At 35.4% G+C, this 25,508-nt stretch overlaps 1 protein-coding gene across 1 annotated transcript in view; it reads right to left on the reverse strand.

Annotated features, from left to right (window-relative positions):
• The window catches only part of USH2A (usherin), a 737,363-nt gene that overhangs the window by 437,879 nt on the left and 273,976 nt on the right, over positions 1-25,508 (reverse strand). Inside the window, exons 22-23 of the mRNA XM_078441308.2 lie at positions 8,724-8,854; positions 519-645 (exon numbers count right to left, since the gene is read on the reverse strand). Of these exons, the coding sequence (XP_078297434.2) occupies positions 519-645; positions 8,724-8,854 (258 nt within the window). The remainder of the gene's footprint in view (positions 1-518; positions 646-8,723; positions 8,855-25,508) is intronic.

Raw genomic sequence — 25,508 nt, forward strand, 5'->3', positions numbered from 1 at the left:
ATTATACAGGTACTGTAAGTGTTTTATAATTATCTACGGATAGTAGATAGGGTAGGATGGAAAGAATACTAAACTTAAAATTGCAAAGACAGGATAAGTAAGTGTTGAAAGAATGCTGCCTACCAGCTGTGCAAATTGGGAAAAGCTATTTACCTTTTCTGAGCCTCAGTTTCATCACTTCTAAAATGTATGTAATGACCACTTTACTTTGTCTTTCGCAGGTCAAAAATAAAATGAGAGAACATAAGTAAAAGCCCTTGCAGACTGTAAAGCATTGCAAAAGACAAAATTGCTACTGATGACTTTGCTCTTATTTTTGCTTTACTGAAACGGTGCGTAAAGGAGGAAATGGTTGCCAGACTTCATCATTTTGGGAGCACCCCAAAGGCAAATTCAACAGCAATTCAGGCAAAATGGAGAGGAAATAAACGTGAAAAAAGAGATGTAGAAATACAAGCAACAGAAAAGTATGGCAACGTTAGCATATCAATAGTACCGTTCATATATATAGCTCTTACCTGTATACTGCCCATCAAGTGTGATTTGGCCGAAAGCCTGATGCCTAATAGCAATTATTTCGTGCCATTTGCCATCGTTATATTGTTTACCACCATCATTAGTTGTAGTAACTTCCATTGAAGAGCCCTTAAGGAAACAAATGAGTGAATGAGTGAGTGAATGAATGTATATGTTTACAAACTCACACACATATATTTGTAGATTTGCTAAAAACCAGTTTATAAGCTTTGACATCCCCATGATGCAAGCATGCCTATATTTCAACAGAACTCAAAGTGAAAGTTGATGCCTGACATCATTCTGGATTTTCTGTGATGTCCTCCTAGAAACAGTACTCAAATCTGAAAAGATCCTCTCTGTGGAATAAAAAATCTCTTAAAAGTACACTTGCATTTTGAGAACTTATATTCATTAGAAAGATAATGAATCTTCTACTCTAAAAGTTTAGCTCTTAAGAATTTTGGTAGAAATATGAAAAAAGAACTTAAAACTAATACAACGCCATTGAATCTATATTGTGCTAAAGGTAGGGAAATATCTGGCAAAAAGTTTTTCTCTGGCAAAAACATTCACTATACTGCTAATAAGTAGAAGGAATGAGATTCATATAAAAATTAGCCAGTTATCAACACATTGAACATAAATGCGTAGTTAAACTTAGTACTCATTGCCTTGTAATCTTAAATCTAGCATTGAAACTTCTATCTAAGGTCATTCTATCATAGTTAAAAATGAGTTCCTAAGCAGTTAAGAGTAGGAAATGGCAGGGGTGCCTGGATGGCTCAGCCAGTTAAGCATCTGACTTCATCTCAGGTCATCATCTCAGGGTTCATGATTCGAGCCCCATTTAGGGCTGTTAGCACAGAGCCTACATCAGATCCTCTGCACCACCCCCCTTCCCTCCCCTGCTCTCTCTCTCTCTCTTAAAAAAATAAATAGGGGCATCTGTGTGGCTCAGTCAGTTAAGCGTCTGACTTCAACTTAGGTCATGACCTAGCAGTCTGTGAGTTCAAGCCCCTCATCAGGCTCTGTGAAAACAGCTCAGAGCCTGGGGCCTATTTCAGATTCTGTGTCTCCCTCTCTCCCTGCCCCTTCCCTGCTTGCTCTCTCTCACTCTCTGTCTCAAAAATAATAAACATTAAACAAAGTTAAGAGTACGAAATGGCAGATATCAAGAACAGAGATTAGCAGAAAGGAGGTAAGGGTAAGGAAACAGAAAGAAGTAGAAGAGAAACCTTCCATCTGAGTACTTCCTAGCCAAGTGGACACTTTTTGGCATATCATGCTTAGTACAGTGTTACTTTTTTTAGCGTTCATGAGCAAATAAGCCTAGGTAGGAGATATTTCAACTTTGTCACCATCATCAGTTACTACCACTACTATCAAAGAAAAAAACAACCAGAAAATTACTCCAAACCTTCTAGATGAAAATAAATTTCTTTCTTAATGAAGGTAATTTTCTTAGCAATAATTAACTTCAAATCCAATAAAAAAATGTTTAAACCAAAATAGGACTGGGTAAAATATTACAAAATATTTTTTTAATTAGTTGGATGGAGTGCTTGGCCAAACTCCTATAATTTTGGAATACTGTTTTTCCAAAAGAGAAAAGTAATAATTATCTGATGTAATTGAAGGTTTGTATCACAAAAAGTGCAATGTGAGTCACACCATCTTAAGTAAAACATTTCTGTATGTATTTCCCTAAAATAGCTTCGGCAATGTAACATGTCCATTCTACATATTTAATTGGCTCCTGTCAGGCCTCATACAGCGCATGACAACATGTATGACATACAGAAATTCATATCACAAAAAAACAGCTTTTAATTTCCCATGAGGATGAGTGGGTTGTTTCTCATGTGGACAGTGTCCCAACTTTTATAGACAACTCGATCAGCTAGAAAGATGACCATTTGGTATATCTGTTTTCTAGTCCTTGAATTTTTGTAGGTTGGCTTTCTTTATATCTCTTTCCTCTACATACTCTTTTATTTTCTTCAACCCTATTTCAACATTTTAATATTTTACAAACACACATTTCATTATCGTAGTTTAATAATTAAAACCAGAACTGGTGTCGTGCCCAATTAATGTGCCCTGGTAGCATGCCCATTAGTTTTTCCATTAGTGAATTCAACAATACTAATGGGATTACTAGCATGGGATGCTAATTGGGCGTGACATAAGAAACTGGCTTACTTCTTAGCATACCCTTGCTAATGATGAAATTAATGAGCATTTTATTAAATGCTGTCTCATCAAAGTGTACTTAGTTAGCGTTAAAATTGTTACAAACGATGCTGCATTCTAAAGATCAGGTGTCCGAGTAAGTGGTTCTTCATGTTATGTTTGGCAACAATTTGAAGCATTAACAGTTCTCTACATCAGAAATTACATTCACTGGAGACAAATTCGAGTACATAACATAGAGCTTCGGGATGCCAAATTTGCTTTATACTTGGAAGAACTTAGCATATTATTCTTTTGTGATCATTTGAAAATTATACTCCCCGACCAATGTTAAGAGAGTAATTCTACGATCGATCCTAGTATCATAGCATGCAGTTTATTCTTTCCATTTGGAAAACATCAGACATGTTAAATAAATGCCATTCACACTTGTTTGCAGCTTTCTTCTAATGAAATCAGAATGTTATGTGAATTTCTTCTTAACATCACTGAACATATAACATTTAAATGATTCCCACAAGTCATTATTGGCCAATAAAATATCATTTAATCAGGTATATACAAATAGAAATTAATAAAATAAAGAATGGGAGATAATAGCTGGTAGAGACTTAGCCAAAAAATACAGCAATTAAGAATCGGAGGAACTTTACTGTGAATCTTCACAATAATTCCAGGTGTTCGGTTCAAAATATGCGAACACATATCCAATTTTAAATATTATGAAGAATCTTTCCTCCTACCCCAAATACTTATTCACAGAATGCATTTGATCATTGAAAGAAAAGCAAATAAGTTTTTACACCCATAGCCTCTCTGTAGGATTACACTGTTATATAAGGAATTCATGACTTAAGTTTATTAACATATTTCTAAAAACACACACAATAACTTCAAGTTGTTTTGAAACGATGTGCTAGACAGCAGTGACTTTAAGTTACTATAAAAGGCTCTTTTCACAATTCAAATTTAACTCTTTTGAATGGATTCAGGAAAGTAACTTAAAAATAATCATCACTTAAAGTCAAAGTTTCTAACAAACTGAGAAATTAAGACAAATAAGAACTAAATTGTTAAATGATCATTAAAGAGCTGGAAATTGTATCCTAGAAAATGGGTAATTTTCTTCAATTATAAGTATACTTTCCCATAGTTATTCAGTCAGTCAGTCAAACTGTCAACAGATATTTATTTATTGAGCATTCTAAGGACTTAGCCGCAGGGATATGTTTCAGGACAAAGCAGAAAGACTTTGCCCTCACAGGTCTATACAGTCTGATACCAAAGATACGTTAAGCAAGTAACTACTTGTCTGATGAGTACAATAAGGTGTTCATTAGATAATCTTATCTCATATAAAGACAAAGGACAGAGAACTGGCAAAATATAAATAATTTGAACATCAATGGGAAGCATATAAAACTCCTAACTTCTTTAAATCTGGGATACCTCTAACTTTCTACAGACAGCTGTATTCCATATTCTGTCCTAAAAACAGAACAAACAATGGAAGAACATTCAAGATTTTCTCCATTCCTCTGGTTCAACAATTCTTGGTCTGAAAATATGTACAGCCTTCATTAAAAAGTTAGCAGATATGTCTACTTAACCTGCATTAGAGTATAAATTCCTCAGTAGTGGGGAAGGATACAGCCTCTGCTAGCTGGAGCTCACTGTTTCATACATAGATGGCATCAGTCCCAAGACCACTTAGTGTAATATATCTGATTACACTTTCTCGAGTACATCCTAAGGTAATCCTGCTCAACTAATACCTTATTTTCTTTTTAATAAATTCATTGTCACTTTCCTGAAAATGCAGGCAACTTTTGCCTTATGGAAAGATACTATTATTTCAGATAAAAAAATCACTTGCCAGGCATCATTAAACCCTTCCATCCCCCTGTTCCTCCAACTTTTGGCCATACCAATTTGATTAATACTTGGCTGGTACCTACCAACTTTTTATACAGGTTAGGATTTGAGTATAGAGAGTAGGGACAGAGCAGCTGGAAAGGTAATGACAGCAATGAGTGCTCTAAGTAATTATCTGAGGGAGAAGGGAAAGGGACAGAAATTATTGGCAATGTCCTGTGAATGCTTCCCTGAACTCTGCTATTGTCTCTTACACTGGACTATCTGATCACTGAAAAGGCAATGACAACGATGAGACAGAGTTTTCTGGCAGCCATTCTCAGGATCATAATGACAATCCTGTGGCTGAGTGGAGTTAACTCGTTTACCCTCCTGTTCTGCAGCATGTTAAGGTACCACATTCTCCCCAAAGGGAAACAACACTGTCCAAAGAGGTGGCAGTCGTGCTTCAGGTCTGGTGAAATCATTTTTGGATTAATTCTGCAAAGACTTTGCCCCACATGTTTGGAGTGCGTGTGTGTACAAGTGTGTGTGCCCGCATGTATGCATATGGTACTGGATACCGGCGATGAACAACCTAGGCCAGTATCTGGTTGCAAATGTAGCTCTGGGATGTGCATGGTCATCTAGAATCACACAGACACTGCGATGGACATTCATGAAGGACATGGCCAACTGTAAGTGCAAGGCAGCATGAAGCCACCATAGGACATCTCTCTGAGTACTGTTCCTTCCCTGCCCTCTCCGACTTGGGCAGAGACTCTGTTCTCCAACTGGGGGAGAAGAGGCCCAGATGAGCAACGGGAAGTAGGGAATGGCATCGCATTCATTTCTCACCACTGTGCTCCAGTGCATAACTGCATAACACAGTGCCGGGAGTACAAAAGTTGTGTAACCAAATGGCATTGAATGAAATAAAGTAAATCCAGGGCCAGTGTCATCACTAAATTATTGTGTGACCCTAGTTAAACCACTTCCTCTAAAGCTGGGATGAAAACAATACCTACCTCAAGTGGCCACTTCAAGAATGAAGTCAGATAATTAATGTGAACCCACTTTGTATACTTTCAAAGCTCTATGACTAAGCGGTTACACAATTAAGGTTTTTCTCTATCTGGCATCTTCTCAAATATTCCCGGATATTAATAGGTTGAGGAAAGAAACACAGAGCCAGATTTTTCTTTCTCATTGACATTCTTCTATTTTACCGTACTGTTTTCCTCTCTTTTCATGATTTTTGTTGATTTTTACCATCTAGCATTTAGTCTCTCTTTTCACCTTGTTAATTTGGATGTTCTGGGAACATCTTCATTTTATCAATAATTAATGTCTTTTTCACAGCATTTAAAATAAAACATTCTTGCCTATCTATTTTATGAAAATAAGACACCAACGCGATCTATTCCCCTACTGCCTTCTCCACTAGGTTGATACCTTTAGAAACTTTTAAATCACTCATCTTTCCCTCTCCTTCAACTTTCAGTAATTTTAGCACCAAACAACTATTAGAGGTGTATTTGTTTGTCCGCTTTGCCTTTGCCACGTGTCTCCTCTATTTCAAAGATTCTTTGGCAGTGTAAAACACATTTCTAGTCACACTGTCATTAAATATTTAAGGTGAACTTAGTATTGTCAGGTTTAATATTCACCACTGCTTTTCCTCTTTATAGTTCAGACTTTTTTTTCTTTCCTTTTGGTTAGAAGCCAAAAGGCTTGATATATTTCCTTCCAATATGGCACATGGATGGTATTTTATCTGAGTCTCCGGGTATTTAACAAGCATTATTCTTTCATGTTAAAAAGCAGTATAATACTGGAGTTAAAAATCATGGTCTTTGGAGGTGGATTGCCAGGGTTTCAGTCCTGGCTTCATCACTGATTAGTTGGATGATGCCAGGGAAATTAATTTAACTGTGGCTCAGATTGTATTTTTACTTGTAAAGTGGGATTACGAGTATCCACATCAGAGTTGTGGTATTTAAATGTGTGTGTGCATGTGTGTGTGTGTGTGTGTGTACACATTGTGTGAACACTTACAGTAATGCCTGGCACATAGAGATCCTATAGAGGCAATAGTTTGCTTAATCTTGATTAAAACTTCATCAGTCCTTTCAATAAATTTATAATCCATTATTTATTAAAAGGATATCCTCTCCTACTTTATATTCCATTATTTTCTCTCATCCTTTGTATCCTTTTTATCGTCCAGGTGTTTTTTGTTCTCCTTTTGAATTTCTTCTTAGTAGTCTCCATCTTTTTAAATCTTGTTACATATTTTGACCTGCTAATCTGAGGCTCAGAAGTATCTTCTTTCTAATTAATCTACTTAAAGTTCTCAAATGATAAATAATATTTTCAGTTCTGTAATTGAATCAACTTCAGCATGCTGGTTGTTGTATTTTCGTTCCCAATTGCCATCTGCCTGGCCTTCTGAGACAGCTGCTTCTTCTCCCGTTCTCTCTGGCTGCTGGATCTGCTTATGTGTGATGCTATTTCTTCTTTGCTCACTCACTGCCCACCTATGGACACCCCTTAGGAAACTGCAATTCTACAGGACACATAGAAGTCCTTGCGCCTGAGGACCTATCAAGTACTGGCCCTGTAGTTATCAGATCCCCATTGAAACACCAGGCAGAAAACTTTCTTCCTTGGTTTTTCCAGCTGCCAACTCATGGCTCTTCCAACATCCTGAAACACCAAGGGCCCACCCTGCCTCTTGAGGCCCCTGCAAGGAGCCTGGCATGATGCTCAAATACATCTAGTCCAGCAGGCCCTGCCTTTCCTCTCCAAGGTGTGTGGGTGTTCAGGGTGTATTAAGAGGTGATCCTCCCCCGGAGCTCTTGGCCCATGCCTTAGATCAGGGAGGAAAAGTCATGCCAGCTTTACAGTGTAATGTAAAACATTTATTTGGCAAGCATAATTTATGACTTAGATCAGCAGTTTTAAGTTGAAAACCTGAGGAAACGGAAAGTAAAACATCTTTTACAAAGTTTTACTCATTTCTCAATTACTCACAGGCCCAATACAGTGCCTAATGTCAAATTCCTACCAATATTTGTTTAACTAAAGGGAAGACAGTTGTCTTCCCTTGCTTCCCTTGTCTTCCCTTCCCAATGCTTTCCCATTGCCCTTAGGAAAAGTTTATATCTTCGCATTTGCTTACAAGGCCCTACATGACTTGGTTTCCACCCAGCTTTTCAACCTCACACTTTTCTCTTTGTTTCATCCCTCAGCCATCTTGGATTCATCTCAATGTATACAATGTCATGTTCTTATGTACCTCGGGCACTTAAGATTTGCTATTTGCTCTGCCTGGAAATTATATTCCCAGTGCCTTCCTCGATCTTTCATTAGTATCTCCTATGTCCTGTCCCACCTCAAACACACATCTTCCTGAACAGACATATGCTCTTGTTCTGACCGACTTTTCCTCATTGTTTTGCATCTCAGTTAAATACCACATTTTCAGAGAAGATTGACAACTCAGCAAAGAAAGCCCTTTTATTTTATGCTCCCATAATGCTTAGCATTTTTTACTTCTCTTTCTTAATATACATGAATACTTTAAATTAGTTTTTTCAGTGTATCCTCCTCAGACTGTTTCATAAGGGCATGGTCACATTTAACTTTAAAACTATTTCAGTCTGCAACACCCAGCATTATACTACCTGATAGGCCCTTAAATAGTTGTTGGCAAAAAAAGGAGGCATGGAGAGAGGAAGGAAGGAAAGAAGGAAGGAAGAAAGAGTCGGGGGAGACAGAGAGAAAGAGGGAGAGAGGAGGAAGAGAGAAAGTGGAAGAATAAAGGGTGATATAATTTTGCTTACAAGGAAAATAACCAGCCTTTTCGAATTTACATAAAACTTTTCCCTTTATGATAAGACAGCATATGGTTGTTAAGCATGTAGACTCTCAGTCAGACTATGTGGTTTGAAAGTCAGCTCTGCTATTTCAGCTGTGGGAGAGTCATCACCACCATGGTAGGTTTCATTTTCTCCATTGGTAAAGTGGGGCTAATAATAGTACTTACCTCCAAGCTTTTGGTGAGGATTCAGTGTGAAAATACAAGCGCTTACCTCAGTACCTGGCACCTAGGACGCTCTCAGAAATATCAAGTCTTATGACTACTCATTTACCTGAGGATCGAAAAGAAAATAAGGACGTCCATTCTTCAACTGAAGTGCAAAATACTCTTCCTGATTGCCAGGTGATGCAGCAAAGACAATCAAACCTTCAGGCACCCTTGTTCGAAAACTGGCCTTAATGCCTGGAGACAAGTGCAATCAGCAAATCAGTGCTGGGGTTTTGTTGATTCTTTCTGATAAACGTACATTTACTTTCATTATTATTTATGATGCAGTGAGTACAGTCAGGGAATTATACACAGCAATGGACTGGTCCTAGCCATTTGGTTTTAAATACAACCTATTATGAATGCCAACCTGTTCTTGGAGACTCAAGCCTGCACTCCCACTAATCAATATATAATGTACTTTAAATTTATGCAAAACTCATCAACATATAAAGACATGTTGTCAACCCAAAACTGGATATTCAGAGTATCAACGTGAAAATATTATCAGAGCCATAAAAATAAATGGGTTTTTGACATGAATGAAAGGACCACAGGGCACCTCATTTAAAATGCTTATATTTAAAGAATCAATCTAGTAATAGAAGCTAAGAACTGGAAAGACCTGCTATGAAGCAGCCCAGAGAGCTAATTTTCTGAAACAGGATCCTGTAACCAAATGGTCTACAGCCTTTAAAAGTTCAGGGTCTCCTTCACCCTTCAGATAACCTATGAGCACTGCCCTTGACACAGAGTGCTCTTGTCTCACAGGAATTTCCCCAGCTCTGGAAGCAGGGGAAGCTTGTGATGGTCTCATAAACTGTCTTCCCACTACCCTACATGGTCCCAACTCCATTCAATCTGGAATCCCACTCACTTACAGCACTCTTCCTGTGTATCACACACTTCATGTTTTGAAAGTGGCAAAGAAGTTTAAGAGGTGCAGTCTTTGTTCTCAAAGAGTTTCCAGTTTAGTTGGAAATTAAAACAAAAAATGTATGTGTCTTAACAGGCAAATCGTACAAGGAGAATAAAATAAGAGGTCAAGAACTTATGTAAGAATCAAATACCAGCTTGAGATCACAATATTAAATAATTAGTGAAACTGATTTGAGTAGTAATACAGTCAACCATAACTATGGAAGTTTGAAGGAGAGAAAGCCCCCTTCAGGCTGGGCTGGTAACCAAATTTCTTACATAGATGGGGTTTTAATTGGGGATCAACAGACTGCACCTGCTGCAGAAGCCCTGTCAGACTCATCTTTCCACCCCATTCATCCCATGATGGCTAGGTGCACTTATTAAATATTTTGAGAGTCTGGAGGAGGAGAAATGAGAGGGGGTGCATCAGAGGTAAGGGGGAAGTTTTAGCATAGTTGTGGAGACAGGGAAGCAGAAGTCATTTCGTGAGTATTGTATTATCATTTTTTAACTATGCATCAATGGAACATTCACATTAACTGAGTACTCTGCTACACAGTAAAAAAGAAAAAAAACTAACAAGCCAGTGCCTGACATTAACTTAACTTCTAGCTAAGAAAACAGACAAAACAAAATCCAGTAATGAGGTGTGATAAGTGATACAGACATATTTATAAGACATAATTTGATTCAAAAGGATTGAGGCAGGTTTTATAGAAAATATGATGCTTGAAATTGTTTTCAGAAAGTAGAAAGGACTTTAGGGGAAACCTCAAAGGGCTAGAGGTGTGGAAAGTATTAAAGAATGTTGGATGTGAGGGAGTTCAGATGAATCTGGAAAGACGGGCAAGACCACATCTTAGCCTATCTGCCATAGACTATCTAGCTTGAGAAGCTTGGGTAGAAGACAAAGATGAAAAGGCAGGTTGTGTGATAAGTATCTTTAGAGTGAAGTTTTTTTAAACACTTTAACAGCAAAGGCAATCCTGGAATATGGGCTTCAGACTTTCCCAAGAGGCAACTCAAATTTTTCCCAGCCTTCTTAGCTTCTGCATCTTCAGCTTCCAGGTTTTTTTGTGCTTTGGCCCTTTGAAACATATTTGTCCTACGCATTTTGATATTACATTGCCTCATATTCCGATTCTCTTCCTCCTAGCTTCTAGGACATTATTATGTCCTTGTTAGACTTATACCTGGTCTCTCCCAGTGTCTCTCTGACTCCACAAAATAAGATTCTTGGTCCCAACAAATCACTCTTCGGTGTTCAAATTCATTTGAATCCTTGCTACTAGTTCATCTCTCGTACTAAATTTACTTAGCTAAATTCCAGATTGGAATTTACCCTATAGACTAAAAGAAGGTATTAAACCTTGGGTGCAGAAAGGGAATAGGGTGCTCAAAGTCAGGATTAAGGCAACCAAACTAATGGGGGGATATGTGAAAGATACAGATAATTTAGCCACAGAGGAACCAGTTAGGATATCACTATGCTTTGGGGGAATAAGATGATAAAATTTTTAATTAAGAACTGACAAGTAACTAAATGGGTTGAAAGGAAAACTCTGTATATTTTAGAAGAAACTCATTAAGACATGTTGATATGAGGTGATGATGTGGGACTACATGGTGAATCCTTTTCATCAATCACTGGAGGGAAAAAGCATCATTATTAACAGAAATAGAAAGGTCAGGTAAAGAAGAAAATATGGGGTTGAGGACATAAGTTCAGTTTGGGGTACAATGCATTTATATTAGTTATGTTAAAACCTATCCATCATTTAGAAACAAGAAACTAAATCTTAGAAAAGAAGATGAGTCTAGAAAAATAAATTGGCAAACACCTGTCAAGAATCCATATCTCCTGGAGGCAGAATATAGAGAAAGAAGAACCACCTTTAGGGGAAATGCCCCACATTTAGAAAAGAAAAAAAACAAATAAAAGAAATGAAACAAAAAGAAAAGAAACAATAATAAAGTCAGAACAATGATGATAATACTGTAAAACAGAAGCCTAGATAAGAGAACGTTAAGAAGGCAAAGTTCGTTAACCATGTGACACTTCCTGTAAGCCCAGAATAATTACACCTCAAGAAAAGATTACAAAGCTGATACTTACTAATCATTAGACATAATCATTTTCAGTAGAACGTAATGGTCCAGAGCCCAAACTACTGGGTGATAAGAATTGAGAGAATGGATGAATAAGTAATGTATATACAACACTCATCACAAAAATCTGATAAAGAAGGAAATGGGAGGCAAAGAAATAAATTACTTGGGTACACCAATCAAGTTAAAGGAGGGGACACCTGCCAGCAAAAGCACAGACTTGGTCAAAGTGTGGTCGACAGTGTGACTAGAGAACAGTTCTATCTCTACCAACTCTTCTCCTCTTAAGCTTCTCTCCTTCGGGTCTAGAGTAGTTCTCTCCAACAGACATCTTACCTTCTTGTTATTGTTTTTCAAATTTTATATGTGATATCAAATACTATAATTAAAACTATTACTTTAAAATTAAACACCTGGCAGCATTTGGGTGGCTCGGTAGGTTAAGCGTCAGACTCCATCTCTGGTCAGGTCATGACCTTATGGTTCATGAGATTGAGACCTGTGTGGGGCTCTGCACTGACATCACGGAGCCTGCTTGGGATTCTCTCTCTCCCTCTCTCCCTCCCTCCCTCTCTCCCTCTCTCCCTCTCTCCCTCTCTCTTTGCCTATCTCTCTCTCTCTCCCTCTCTCTCTCTCTCTCTCTGCCCTTCTCTCTCTCTCTCTGTCTCTTTCTCTCAAAATAAATAGATGAACTTAAAAAATAAATAAAAAATTAAACAGATGAAGGTGATTTCATACAAATAGCTACAATTCAGGACATGAAGATGACAAAATTCTCTATTACTGTACTGGTGGCATCTATGTGGCAATAGACAGGAGAGCAACAGTAAGGATTTGAATGAGGGAAGAAATTAATTGATCTGGAAATACAATTACTTGTTCCTAACTGATAGGAAATGTATTAAATGGAATGGAATCAGGGTAAGAATTACAGGAATATTTAGCCAAGTTATACTTGGGAATAAGTCAACTAATATTACATGCTGTTCATGGGATATAAAAGTGCATGTGTTTTTCAGATACAGCATTTGATTTATAGATTTTACACTTGTGTAACAAAGAAATGCACTTTTAGCCCAACTAAAATATAATACTTTACACCAATGAAAGAAAATTTCCTATGAGAAGAGAGCATTTAGTGTAATAAAGGGTAATTTGATTTGAGGTTGTATGATCAACTTTCCCCTAGGTTTTCAAATAATTCAGTGTTGTCATTTTTTCCCTTACATTAGAAAGAATGAATTTTTTGCATGTATTCTAGGAAGAAATGATCAATGCACTCATCCACTGAAACTTCATGTTCTTGATAATATTGCCATAGACATAGATAAATCCTATCCTCTGAGCCCAAAGTCTTAAATCCTGTAATCAATTTTAAATAAACTAAATTCACATATAAATGTATTTGCATGTAAATATAACAATATAATAATTTATACAATATTTCAAAGAAAATGTTATTGAGTTTGCCATGAGACAGAATAGTAAAATGCCTAATTGTTCAAAATCATCACCCTTCCTTTTCCTGTAAGAAGATTATATATTTGTATGACCCCATCCATTGATTTTAGGCTCAGCCATGTGCCTTTTGTTGGGCAAAGGAATGGAAACAGACATGTGGCACCCTGAGAGAGCAGAAGTTTTTTGTTTTGTTTTGTTGTAATTTTTTTAATGTTTATTCATTCTCAAGAGAGAGAGACAGACAGAGCAAGAGCAGGAGAGGGAGATAGAGAGGGAGACACAGAATTCAAAGCAGCCTCCAGGCTCTGAGTTGTCAGAAAGAGCTCAACACGGGGCTCGAACTCATGAGCAGTGAGATCATGACCTGAACCGAAGTCGGATGCTTAACCAACTAAGCGACCCAGGTGCCCCAAGAGCAGAAGTTTTAAATATAGATATGTGATTGAACTTGACCCTTCTTCCCCTATGCCTCATGCATGGGCTTTCATCCTGTCCCAAGAATAAGAAGACATTGGGCCAGAGCCAAGTGGTACCAAAGGAATTTTTACTTTAAAGCTTTGTGTTAAGGAGCATGCTGACTCAAATGAATAGAAGGGTAAGAAACATACATTTCACCCTTGCCTAAAATTTAGATTTTGATTTTAAAAAAAGAGAGGACATATTCTAAAGTTCAATATTTTTTGTTTCAAGTATCTGGATAAATAATACAGCATTCTTCTATCTCAATATTTATTCGTTCACTCCAGAAACATTTAAGGAAGGCATACTTTGTGCAGCTCTTTGGATACACAGATGTATAAAATACACGTTTTATAAAATAAAATGGTATAACATTTTAAAAAATCTAAAAATCCAAGATCTAGATAGAAATACTTAACTTTTATGCAAATATGTTTTATAACTTTAAATATTTAATCATAAAAGCAATACAGTTACAGGGCCATGGAATAGGCAAAGAGTTCTTAAATAATAAGGCAAAACTATAATAGAAAGGGAAAGGTGATAAATTATCCTATGTTAGAAATAAAAACTCTTGTCTAACAAAAGGCATGAATGGGAAAGTGAAAAGGCAACTAACGTAGTAGGAGAAGATATTTGCACTACATACTTGTGATAACAGATACATATCTAGAATACATCCTACAAATGCACAAGAAAAAGACAACCAACCCATTAGAAAATTGTGGGCAAATAGATTTTCAAGAAAGATTATAGCCAAGGGACCAATCAACAAAGAAAAGATGCTCAGGATCACTAGTCATCAGAGAAATGCAAAACAAAATGCAGTACCGCTAAACATCCACCAATATGGCTGAAATGAAATAGAAAATACAGGGGCACCTTGGTGGCTCAGTCGGTTAAGCTTGACTTTGATTCAGGTCATGATCTCACAGTTCATGAGTTTGAGCCCCACATCAGGCTTTGCACTGATAACACAGAGCCTGCTTTGGATTCTCTGTCTTCATCTCTCTCTGCCCCTCCCCTGCTGGCCCTTGCTTTCTCTCTCTCCTCTCTCTCTCTCTCTCTCTCTCTCTCTCACACACACACACACAAAAATAAATAAACATTAAAAAATTAAATTAAAAAAAAGAAAATACAAAGTGTAGCCAAAAGGTAGAGTAACTGGAACGCTCACAAACTACTAGTGGGAGTATAAATTGATACAACCACTTTGAAAAACTGGCACTATTTATACATTATCCGTATGTCTTCTAAATATATGCACACCACGTGATCTAGCTATTCCACTCCAAGGTATATATCCCCCAAAATTCATAGGTTCAGGAAGATATACAAGTACATTTATACTTGTATAGTGGTGGTATAATGAATTACTTTTCATTATACCATCAAACTGGAATGTGTACAAATGCCCATCAACTACAGAAAGGATAAAGAGATGGGATACAGTACAGCACTGAAAGTGAACAAACCAAGCTACATTCAACTGCATGCATAAATCTCACAAACACGACATTCTGGAAAAAATACTAGGTAGAGTAGAATGCACACTGCGTAATCTCAACTATATCAAGTTTAAAACCAAGCAAATTAAATCAGTGGTGTCGGACATCAGGATAACGGTAGTCCTGGTTGTGACGTAGAACAGCTCTGCATAATGCAGAGCTTCTGGGGGCCCTGAAGATGGTTTATTTAATAACCTGGGTGCTAGATATGCAGGGCTAGTCAGTTTTTGAAATCCATCAACTTGTACACTTATGATTTTTGCACTTTATATACGTTAAACTTCAATACAGAAGTTTGCCAAAAATTAATAAATAATAGTTACGTAAAATTCAAACACTATAGAATTATAGAAGCTAAAAGTGAAAGTTCTCTGTAGTCCTACCTGCCATCATCAGAGAAACCACTGCCAACAATTTGGCAAATTTTTTCTCAGAATTTTTTACACACAAACTCTTGCGTTTAGCACACACACAAAGGTCATTGTTTATTTGTTTTCTCCTTACTGAAATTGGAGTATATCACACATTCTATTCTACATGTTTCAAAAATACTTTTTAATATATATTGTATATATTGGAGGTGTACATAATATGATATACATATACATAGTAAAATGATTACTATAGTCAAGCTAATTAACATATCATACGTTCACATAGTTATCATTTTTGTGTGCGTGATGAGTACATTTCAAATTACTCTCTTAGTGCCTTTCCAGTGTTCAATACAGTATTATTAAGTAGAGTCATCAAACCTACATGTTAGATCTCTTATTCATCCTAAATAAACCCAACTTTGCACCCTTTGACCAATATTTCCCTAGCTTCTGGTAACCACCATCCTACTCTGTTTTTATGAGTTTGAGGGATTTCTTTGTTTGTTTGTTGTTTTGCTTTTTATTCACATACAAGTGAGACCTTATAGTATGTGTCTTTCTCTGTGTGGCTTATTTCATTCAGCATAATATCCTTCAGCTTCATCCATGTTGTCACAAATAGTAGGATTTCTTTTTATGTGGCTGAATAATATTCCATTACATATATACATGTATGTATGTGTGTGTATGTGTGTGTATAGCATTTTCTCTATCCATTCATCCATTGATGGACGCTTGGGTTGTTTCCATATCTTAGCTATTGTGAGTAATGCTTCTGGTAAGTTTTTTTCACTTATTAACATATAGCAGATATCTTTCCACATCAGCTCACAACAATATATAGTCATTTCTCCAATGACTAAATACATTTACCATGGTTTATTTTATAATTTTATCGTAGATAGCATTTAGTTAGTTTCTCATTTCTTACAGCAAAGGTACTACTGTGACAAACATTTTTTTTGCATTTTTTTAAAATTTATTTTGAGAGAGACAGAGACAGTGCAAGGGGAAGAAGAACAGAGAGAGAGGGAGAGAGAGAATCCCAAGCAATGTGAAGCCTTCCAGCGCAGAGCCCGATGAACCCACAAAGGGACTGAACCCCTGAAGCTGTGAGATCATGACCTGAGTTCAAGAGCTGAACTCTTAACTGCCTGAGCCACCCAGGTGCCCCCTTTTTTCTTGCATTTTTAAACTCTAAGATAATGTACAGTTGATAAGAGTAAATATTTAAAAATTAAAAATTGTATAAATATTGCTCCATCTATCACCTCTCACAACTAATAATTAATTCAGATACTTTTCCATAGTGTGAATGACCATTTCCTCAGACTCTGGCCGACAATAAACAGTTCAAAATCTGAGATGCAAAGAACGGGAACTCAGTGTTGTTTTTTGCACTTTACTGTATATATGCTAAATTTCATTTTTTATGTTATTAGTGATGATGAGATTTTTCAGATTTTCATATATATTTTCATAAATATATATATATATATATATATATATATATATATATATATATATATATGTCAGCCATAAAATAGCCATACATTTTTTAGGAGCTATGCACACCAATATCCTTTGCCCAGCTTCAAAGACTTCATTTTATTTGTTTCTACTTAATTTACTTGAGTTCTGTACACATTTTGAATCATTCTGTTATGAATCATCATTCTCTGTCTCCTGGATTATTGTGGTTGTTTCCCCTAAATGATCTTCCTTTTTCCATCCTTGCTCCATGACTACCTCTTCCAACCAACCAACACACACACACACACACACACACACACACACACACACACACACTATGGTCTATTCCAAAATAATAGCTGGAGTGATACCATCAAAAGGCAATGCTGGTCATGTCCCTCCTCCTTTTGGTACTCGCCAAAGGCTTCCTGTCTTACACTAAGTAAAAGCCAAAGTCATCACAGTAGTCTATAACATCCTAAATAATCCAGTTTCCACTACATCTTTCATTTCCTATTATGTTTCCTCTCCCCTTTTCCACTCTTGCTACCTCAATAATTGTTCTTCCTCTCTGCCTGGGAATATCTTTCCCAGGCATCTCTGCATGGTTTTCCATCTCATCTTCTATGGGTCTTTTTTTTCCAGTCCAACTTCACTAAGAAGTCATCATGACTGGTCTACTAACAATTCTAACCCTCCTCCGCTTTACCTGTTGCCATAATGCCACCCATCAACGCCAGCCTTCCCTCCACTTTTATCATTTATTTACTTCATATTTTCATCCCCTAAAATGGAAGCCCAGAAGAGTACCTGCTTTTTTTCTAAGACCTCAATAAATTTTGTGGAATATATTTGATGTTGATACTTTATATAAATATTTCAAATATTTCCTCCCAGTTTGTTCTATACCTTTTACCTCTAGGTTGTCTTTTTTTTTTTTTTAACAATCCCGTGGGCTAAAATGAAAAGATTAAAAATTTTAAAGTATTCATTTCTTCTGGAATTCATTCTTTAATTAGAAAATATTTCATTACCCACAAAATAACAAAAAGTAGTCTTCCATATTTTCTTCCCGCATATTCATGATATTTTTTTGACATATAAAATTTTAGTCTTGATGATTTCACTTCCCATTGGACAATGCTGACAGTCTAATAAAAATCTTTCCATAGTTCCTTGAAAAACAATTCTAATCAAGAAAGGGAGCAAATATAAAGCCACCCATACCCCAACCTACGGAGGCACTAGAAAATGGAGAATACTAAAAACATGAACATGTGAGTTGGGGAAACGAACATTTTAAACCGGTGGAGCCAGCACCAGAGTTCACACGGGAATCAATAGTAAGATAGACAATGAACAGAAACATAGAAAATCATCCCCTGAAAGTCAGTCCCTCCCTGAGTGAAAAAAAAAAGAGAATAGGATTTGAGCCTGTTGGATCAACACTGGCTACCAGGAAATCCAAAGAATGAGGCACAAGATAGGGCCCAGGAAAAGAAAGGGCAGTTTGTCAAATGCACTGTTTCTGGGGAAGAGCAGGGTCACCTGAAGGGGCCATATTTCTTAAAATCAAAGAAGGAACCAAAAGGAAATTAAGAATTCAACAGACACAAAAGAGGTTTCATAAAATCAGAAAATACACAAACCACCCACAGAAAGCACCAACAATCAAAGAAACCATCTTTCACTGAAACAACAGGATATGTCTCTCCTGAAGCAAGAAACCTACCAAATGACCACAAACCTCCATCCCACTGGCATACCCTTGTTATTGCAGAATAAGGATATTGCAAGACACTTAAAGATGATTGGAAATTATCAAGTAATATCCATATAAAGCTACTGTAAGAGTGACAACAAAAACATTTTAACCCAATGAAAATTCTTCTCTCCAAAATCCAAGCAGAAGGAGATAAGGAAACTGTAATACTACTTCCCAGCATGAATGACAGAGCTTCCAGAAAACATTTGTAGGTATGGAAAAAAAACATTCTATCAGAATTTCAACATCTCAGAACCCACATGGATATGTAGAATATGCAAAGGAAAATCTACAACTCATTAATAAAAAGTCAAACAATCCCTTGAAACATGGACAAACACTTATACAGACACTTGACAAAAAAAACACCACAAAACAAAAAACAAAAAACAAAACCCTGATATGCAAACAACAAAGGATTACAAGAAAGATGCTCAATTCATCAATCACTAGGGAAATGCAACATCAACTCTCACCAGAATGAATGGCTAAAATTAAAAATACTAAATTCTGCACTCACTAGAGAATGGCTAAAATTAAATTTTAAAATTAAAAAAAATCAAAATTCCAGTAAGCACGATGCAATTGGAACTCTCTTGTATTGCTGTTATAAGTTTAGGATGAAAACAGCATTTTGAAAACCAGTGTAGCATTTTCTTACTAAGTTAAGCATGTACTTAGACTATGACCCATTCTATGGCTTGCCTTTTTATTTTCTTAGAATCTTCTGAAAAAGTTGAATTTGCCCTTTTTTAATTGATAATGCTGTTTGTATCCATCATCAAGATATTTTCTTATTTTTCATCTATAAGTTTTGGTAATTTTAGTTTTTACTTTTAGCTCTATGATCCCATCTAATTTAATCTGCACGTATGATGTAAGGTAGGAGTCAAGCTTCATTTGTTTCCACACCACTCTATACTATACAATATCATTTGTTGAAAAGACTGTACTTTCCCCATCGAATTGCCTTAACTCCATCAAATTTCATGGACACTGAAAGTTTGAGTTTACTTCTCATCTATTTGCGAGTACTTACACAAATACTACCAAGTCTTGATCATTGTGGTTTTATTGTAAATCTTGGAATCAGATAGCATTAACTCTACCACATTTATTATGCTTTATTCAATATTGTTTTAGAATATTTTAGACATTTGGGTTTCCTTTTTAACTTGTAGAATGAACTTGAGAATTTCTTCAAAAAAGTTTACTGTAATTTTGAACGGAATTAAATTAAATCTACAGATTGACTTGAAAGGGAATGGCTTTTATAACAAAATTTTGTTTTTATAACAATATTTTATTTTTCAATCACAATTATGGCAAATATTTACTCACTTAGGTTTCCTTTAATTTTCCTAAGTTATGTTTTATAGTTTTGAGTGTAGAATTTTCCATTTAGTTTAATTTTTTAAGCATATTGTTTTGAATTTTCCTTTAAATGCCATTTCACAGTTTTAATAGTTTATTACTAGTATATTTGATTAATTTTATTTATATTGAATTTCTATACTGCAACCTTTCTGGATTTGTCTTATTCTAGTTCTTGTTTAGAGATTAAACATACATATATAATCATGGCAATTATAAATAAAGAGATTTTTCTTTTCCTTTCCAATATTTATGCCTTTTATTATATTTTATTGCTTCATTGCAGTGGCTGAGACCACCAGTAAAATTTGAACGCTGACTTAATTCCTATCTTAAAAGCAAAGCATGTAAAATTTCACTATTATACATATTAGCTGTAGGGTCTTTATAGCAGTCATTTATCTAATTGAGAAAAATTCCCAAGTTTGCTAAAAGTTTTCATTACAAGTAGGTGTTAAATTTTGTCAGATGCTTTTTACATCTGTTGAGATGATTTGCTATTTGTTCTAATTCCTCTATTAATGTGGTGAACCATATTGATTGAATTTTAAAAATAATCCAGAATCCCTTACCATTCTGGCCTTCACCTCCTAATAATGTTACAAGCCAACTTTGGGCTTTGTTATCTGTTTCTACTTCACTGATATCTGCTATTATCTTAACTATCTTCACATTTCTTATTATTTGGGTTTAACTTATTCTCTTGTTAGTGTTAAAAAGAAACTCGGGAACGCTTAAATCTTTTTCTTGTGAGATAATCACTTAACCTATACATTTCCCTCTGAACACTATCTTAGCTGCATTCCAAAAGCTGATATGCTGTACTTTTGTTAACTTTAAAATTTTCAATTTTTAAAATTTCCCTTGTGATTTTTTTTTGACTCATGGGTTATTTAGAAATGAGTTAATTTTAAATATTTAGAAATGTCCTAGATATCATTCAAATTGATTTCTAATCTAATTCCATGTGGTCAGAGAATATACTCTATGAGTTCAATCCTTTGAAATTTATTGAAACTTCTTTATGGCCCAGTTTATACTTTCCATGTTTATTTGAAAAGGATGAGTATTTTGCAGTTTTGGACCTAGTGTTCAATAAATGCCATTTAAGTTTGTTGGTAACGTTATTTTTTCTATATTGTTACAAATTCAAAAACTCTTCTTCCACTGATTAAGAAATCATTTACAAATCTTCAAATGGGGGTGCTGAATTTGTCTATTTTTTCCTCTGTTTTGTTTCACATATTTTGCTTCATATATTCTGAAACTGTTATTACATACAAATACACTTAAGATATTTTCTTCTTGAAGGATTGACTATTATTGTGAAATATTTTTATTTCTGGTAAAACTACTAGTCTTGAAGATACTTTGTTTGATATAAATATTGCCACTACCATTTTCTTATAAAAAGTCTTTTAGGTTCATTTTTCCATCCTTTTACTTTGAACCCATTTGTTATTTTATACTTAAACTGCACGTCTTTTAAACACTATGTATTTGACTCTTGGCCTTTTAGTCACTCTGATAACCTTTGCCTTATGATTGGTGTGTTTGGAACATTTATATTCAATGTAGTTATCAATAAGCTTAAATTTAAGTTTACCATCTTACTATTTGTCTTTCTTCTTATTATTTTATTTATTTTTATTTTTTTGCATTTCTTCTTTATTCTTTTATTGTGACTCCTCTACCTTGTTTTGGATTAGTGGAGTTATTTTAACATGCCATTTTATTTCTTTCCTCATTTCTTTAGCTAAACTTTTTTAAATGGTTACTCTAAGGGACCACCATATGCACTCTTAACTTAGAATATTCTACCACAAATTAATTATATCACCTCATATATAAGATCTCTGTACTTCTATATACCATCTTCCAATCTTTGCTGCTACTTTTGTCATGAATTTACTTTTATGTATGTGTGAAATGCAGCATATATTTATGTTTTTGCTTTTGCCACTCAAATATCATTTAAAAAATTAAGAAAAAATTTTCTACGTACTCACTTATTTTAGTTTTACTCACCCTTTATTCTTTCATCATATTTGAGTTTGTATCTGATATTTTAGCATTTGCTGCAGTTCAGAACTATTCATGAAGTATTAACTCAGTTACTGTTTATCTTAAAATGTCTCCCAACTTCATATTTCAATAATATTTTCACTGAATAAAGAATTCAAGTTGGCTTTTTTTGTTGTTGTTTTCAAAGATATTCTATTACCTCTGAAATGTGTTAGCCATGATTATTCTTTTCATTATATCTATGTGTTGTCTTGTTTCCTTTGTTTACTTTTTTAAAAAATCTTTTGTTTTCAGTAATTTAACTGTAATATACCTAAGATGTGGCTCTCATTGTATTTATCCTGCTTGGAACTCCCTAAGCTTCTCTGATCTGTAGGTTGCTGTTTTATAAAATTTGAAGATTTACCAATAATTATTTCCACCAACATTTTTTCTGCTCATTTTTCTTTCTTTTCTTCCTAAAACCCTCCCCTCTATGTATGTTAGAACTCTTGATATTGTCCCACAGGTTACTGATCCTCTGTTTATTTTTTCAATCTTTTTTTCATATTTTTTATTTCATAATTATCTGTGTTTCAATTTACTAATATTCTGTTCTACGCTATCTGCTGTGAAGCTCATCCAATAACGATTGTTGTATAATTTTACTTCTTAAATGTAGCTTTTATTTTGTTCCTTTTTAGAACTAACATTTCTCTTCAAAAATATTCTTCATCTATTATATGCAGCTTTACTTTAAATTCTTTTAAATATTTATAATATTAGCTATAATTTTTTTGCATTCCAATTTCAATAATTTGGTCACCTGAGGATACACCTCTGCTGACTGTGTTGAACTGAAATTGGGCTCTAATTAGACTGAATTCGCCTGAGATGAGCCTCTCTAGCAATGACTGGTGATGCCACTTTTTTTTTTTTATTTTTTTTTTAACATTTATTCATCCCTGAAAGGCAGAGAGAGACAGAGCGCGCATGGGGGAGGGGCAGAGAGGGAGACACAGAAACAGAAGCAGGCTCCAGGCTCCGAGCTATCAGCACAGAGCCCGATGCGGGGCTCGAACTCATGGACCGCGAGATCATGACCCGAGCTGAAGTCGGCCACTTAACCGACTGAGCCACCCAGGCGCCCCATCACTGTTTTGATCTTACCTGTATTTAAGCTGGCAAAAGATTGGGTTGAAATTATAGATATTTTGGGCTCATTTTTAGATTACATTCCTTCATAATTCCAGCATCCAATCACTGCAAGAATTCATAAGAGTCCATTTCTAGGCCCTCTTCAACAGGGACTTTCTGGGCAAAATATGAGTTAGACAATAGTGGGAATTGGGGGCTGGGTTCTTTGTTGCGGCATTTGGACCTGTTCTTGATCTCCTTTCATCTTGCCAGGACACACTGTTGGCCAAGGCACAGCTGATTTCTCCTTGATCCTGAAAATTCTCCCCATATAACTCAGGCTTACTTTTCTGGGGCCAAGTGCCCACCCTCAGATGTAGAAGCTTCCACAGTTCTCTGATCAACTGTGAAGCATTCATTTCCTCCAAAATTCAGTTCATCCAGGGTTTTCTGTATTACCTGCTGTTTGATAGCCCCACAGAAAATGATTGATTTATTTAGCTTAGGCTTTTCTTGTTACCATGGGAGCGAAAGTCTTTTTCTCTCTTCTATATCTAAATTAGAAGCACAAGTTCCTATTAATGGCACAAGTGATTTGGTGGGAGTAAGAAAGCAACAACTAGATAGATAGATAGATAGATAGATAGATAGATAGATAGATAGTTTCTCTTGAATCCTGTCAACTTGTAGACAATTCTATTCATTATATATTTTTAACAGAGTATCTTGGATTTTATAGGAGACAATATTATTAAAAAATAATGAGTATTTGATCAATTCAAGCTGAAAGAAGAAGGCAAGTGTTAAGATGAAGATGAGGACATTCAAATCTGACGATGTCACTGAACTCTCCTCAGATGCATAACATTCCAGATCCATTGCTATTAAAGCTAAGGGTGTGACAGTCAACATGTTTTGCAAATCTTACTGGGAACAACAGGAGATGAATAGGTACAGCTTAAGCTAGAGTGACTTATCTCTGATACAAACCACATTGTCTGACTCACATTCAATAAAAAATTGCAATAAGCCAAGATATGACTCTTAAGTTTAAAAAATCTATCAAAGATAAAAGATGCTTTGTTAGACTAGTGTATTAAATTGGTCAAAGTTTTACAAACAACTGCTGAAAACCTACACAAATTAAATATGCAATAGTCAAGATATTAATGCAATAGTCAAGGTATATTTTGTCAGGAAACTAACTGGGGTATGGAGAAAGACATCTTGAAGCATAAATTCATAAATTAAAACTCTTCAGAAATTAGTGTATTCTATATTTTCTCATCCTTGTTCTCATAAAGAAAGCAGGAATCTCTTGGTTTCATTATCAAATATCCCTTATGCTTCATTCCTACTCAAACCAATTGCTTGGAGATGGATTTCTAGCAGCCTGTTTGGTACATCAGGGAATGTAAAATTTCAGTTTCATATATAAGGAACTCTTGCTATATAGCTTAATTTGAATTATGCAAATAAGTTCTAAATTGGAAAAGGTTTTTCTTTTTTCTTGGCTGCCATTAGGTGGTGCTAAAAATGTCTCCATTAATAAAATATTTATGGTCACCAGCCCTACAAATACATGAATAACAAAACCTTTACTGACTATACTTGACACAATAACAATGGAAAACTAATTTGAAAATACTATAAATGGTCTAGATTTAATCCCCAAATAGCTAACACTTTATTAGAATGCCAAAATTTTATCTTATTTAAACATATTATTTCTTAATTTTTTAAATTAAATTATTCGTCAGCTATTGCCACTAAAGAACTTAGGAAACATTAGATCAGCATTCTAAAAATTACACTGGAAGTACAGGTCAGGATAACAAGTAGGGGAATGCTAAAGAAAAAACAAGAAGGAAGAGTTCTACCGTGTAGGAGGGTGGTGGAAACGGTAGCTAATTCTAATCTTCATAAAACAAAGAATGCTGTCTTTCATCTTTTAAAGTAATTCTCCATTTCCTCCTAGGAACAGTGAAACACTGTCACTGTTATAAGGGCTAATGGCACATTACAGTCTCCAAATAATAAAGAGACAAGGAAGCAGTATTACCAGGGACTTTTTGAAACATACATACATCAGGGCCTTTATTTCCTGCCCAGAATAGGCCTTGTATCCTTCATCTTATATGGAGGTATTGGATTAGATGATTTCTAAAATCTTGCAGTAATGTGTGAATTTATAAATTAACTGGATTTTCATCTAATGCCTTTTCATTTCTGACTTTACTGCAAGAGACTTCTCAAGTTGC

Source organism: Panthera onca, chromosome F1 (assembly GCF_046562875.1).
Source record: "Panthera onca isolate mPanOnc1 chromosome F1, mPanOnc1 haplotype 2, whole genome shotgun sequence".
NCBI classification, from domain to species: Eukaryota; Metazoa; Chordata; class Mammalia; order Carnivora; family Felidae; genus Panthera; species Panthera onca.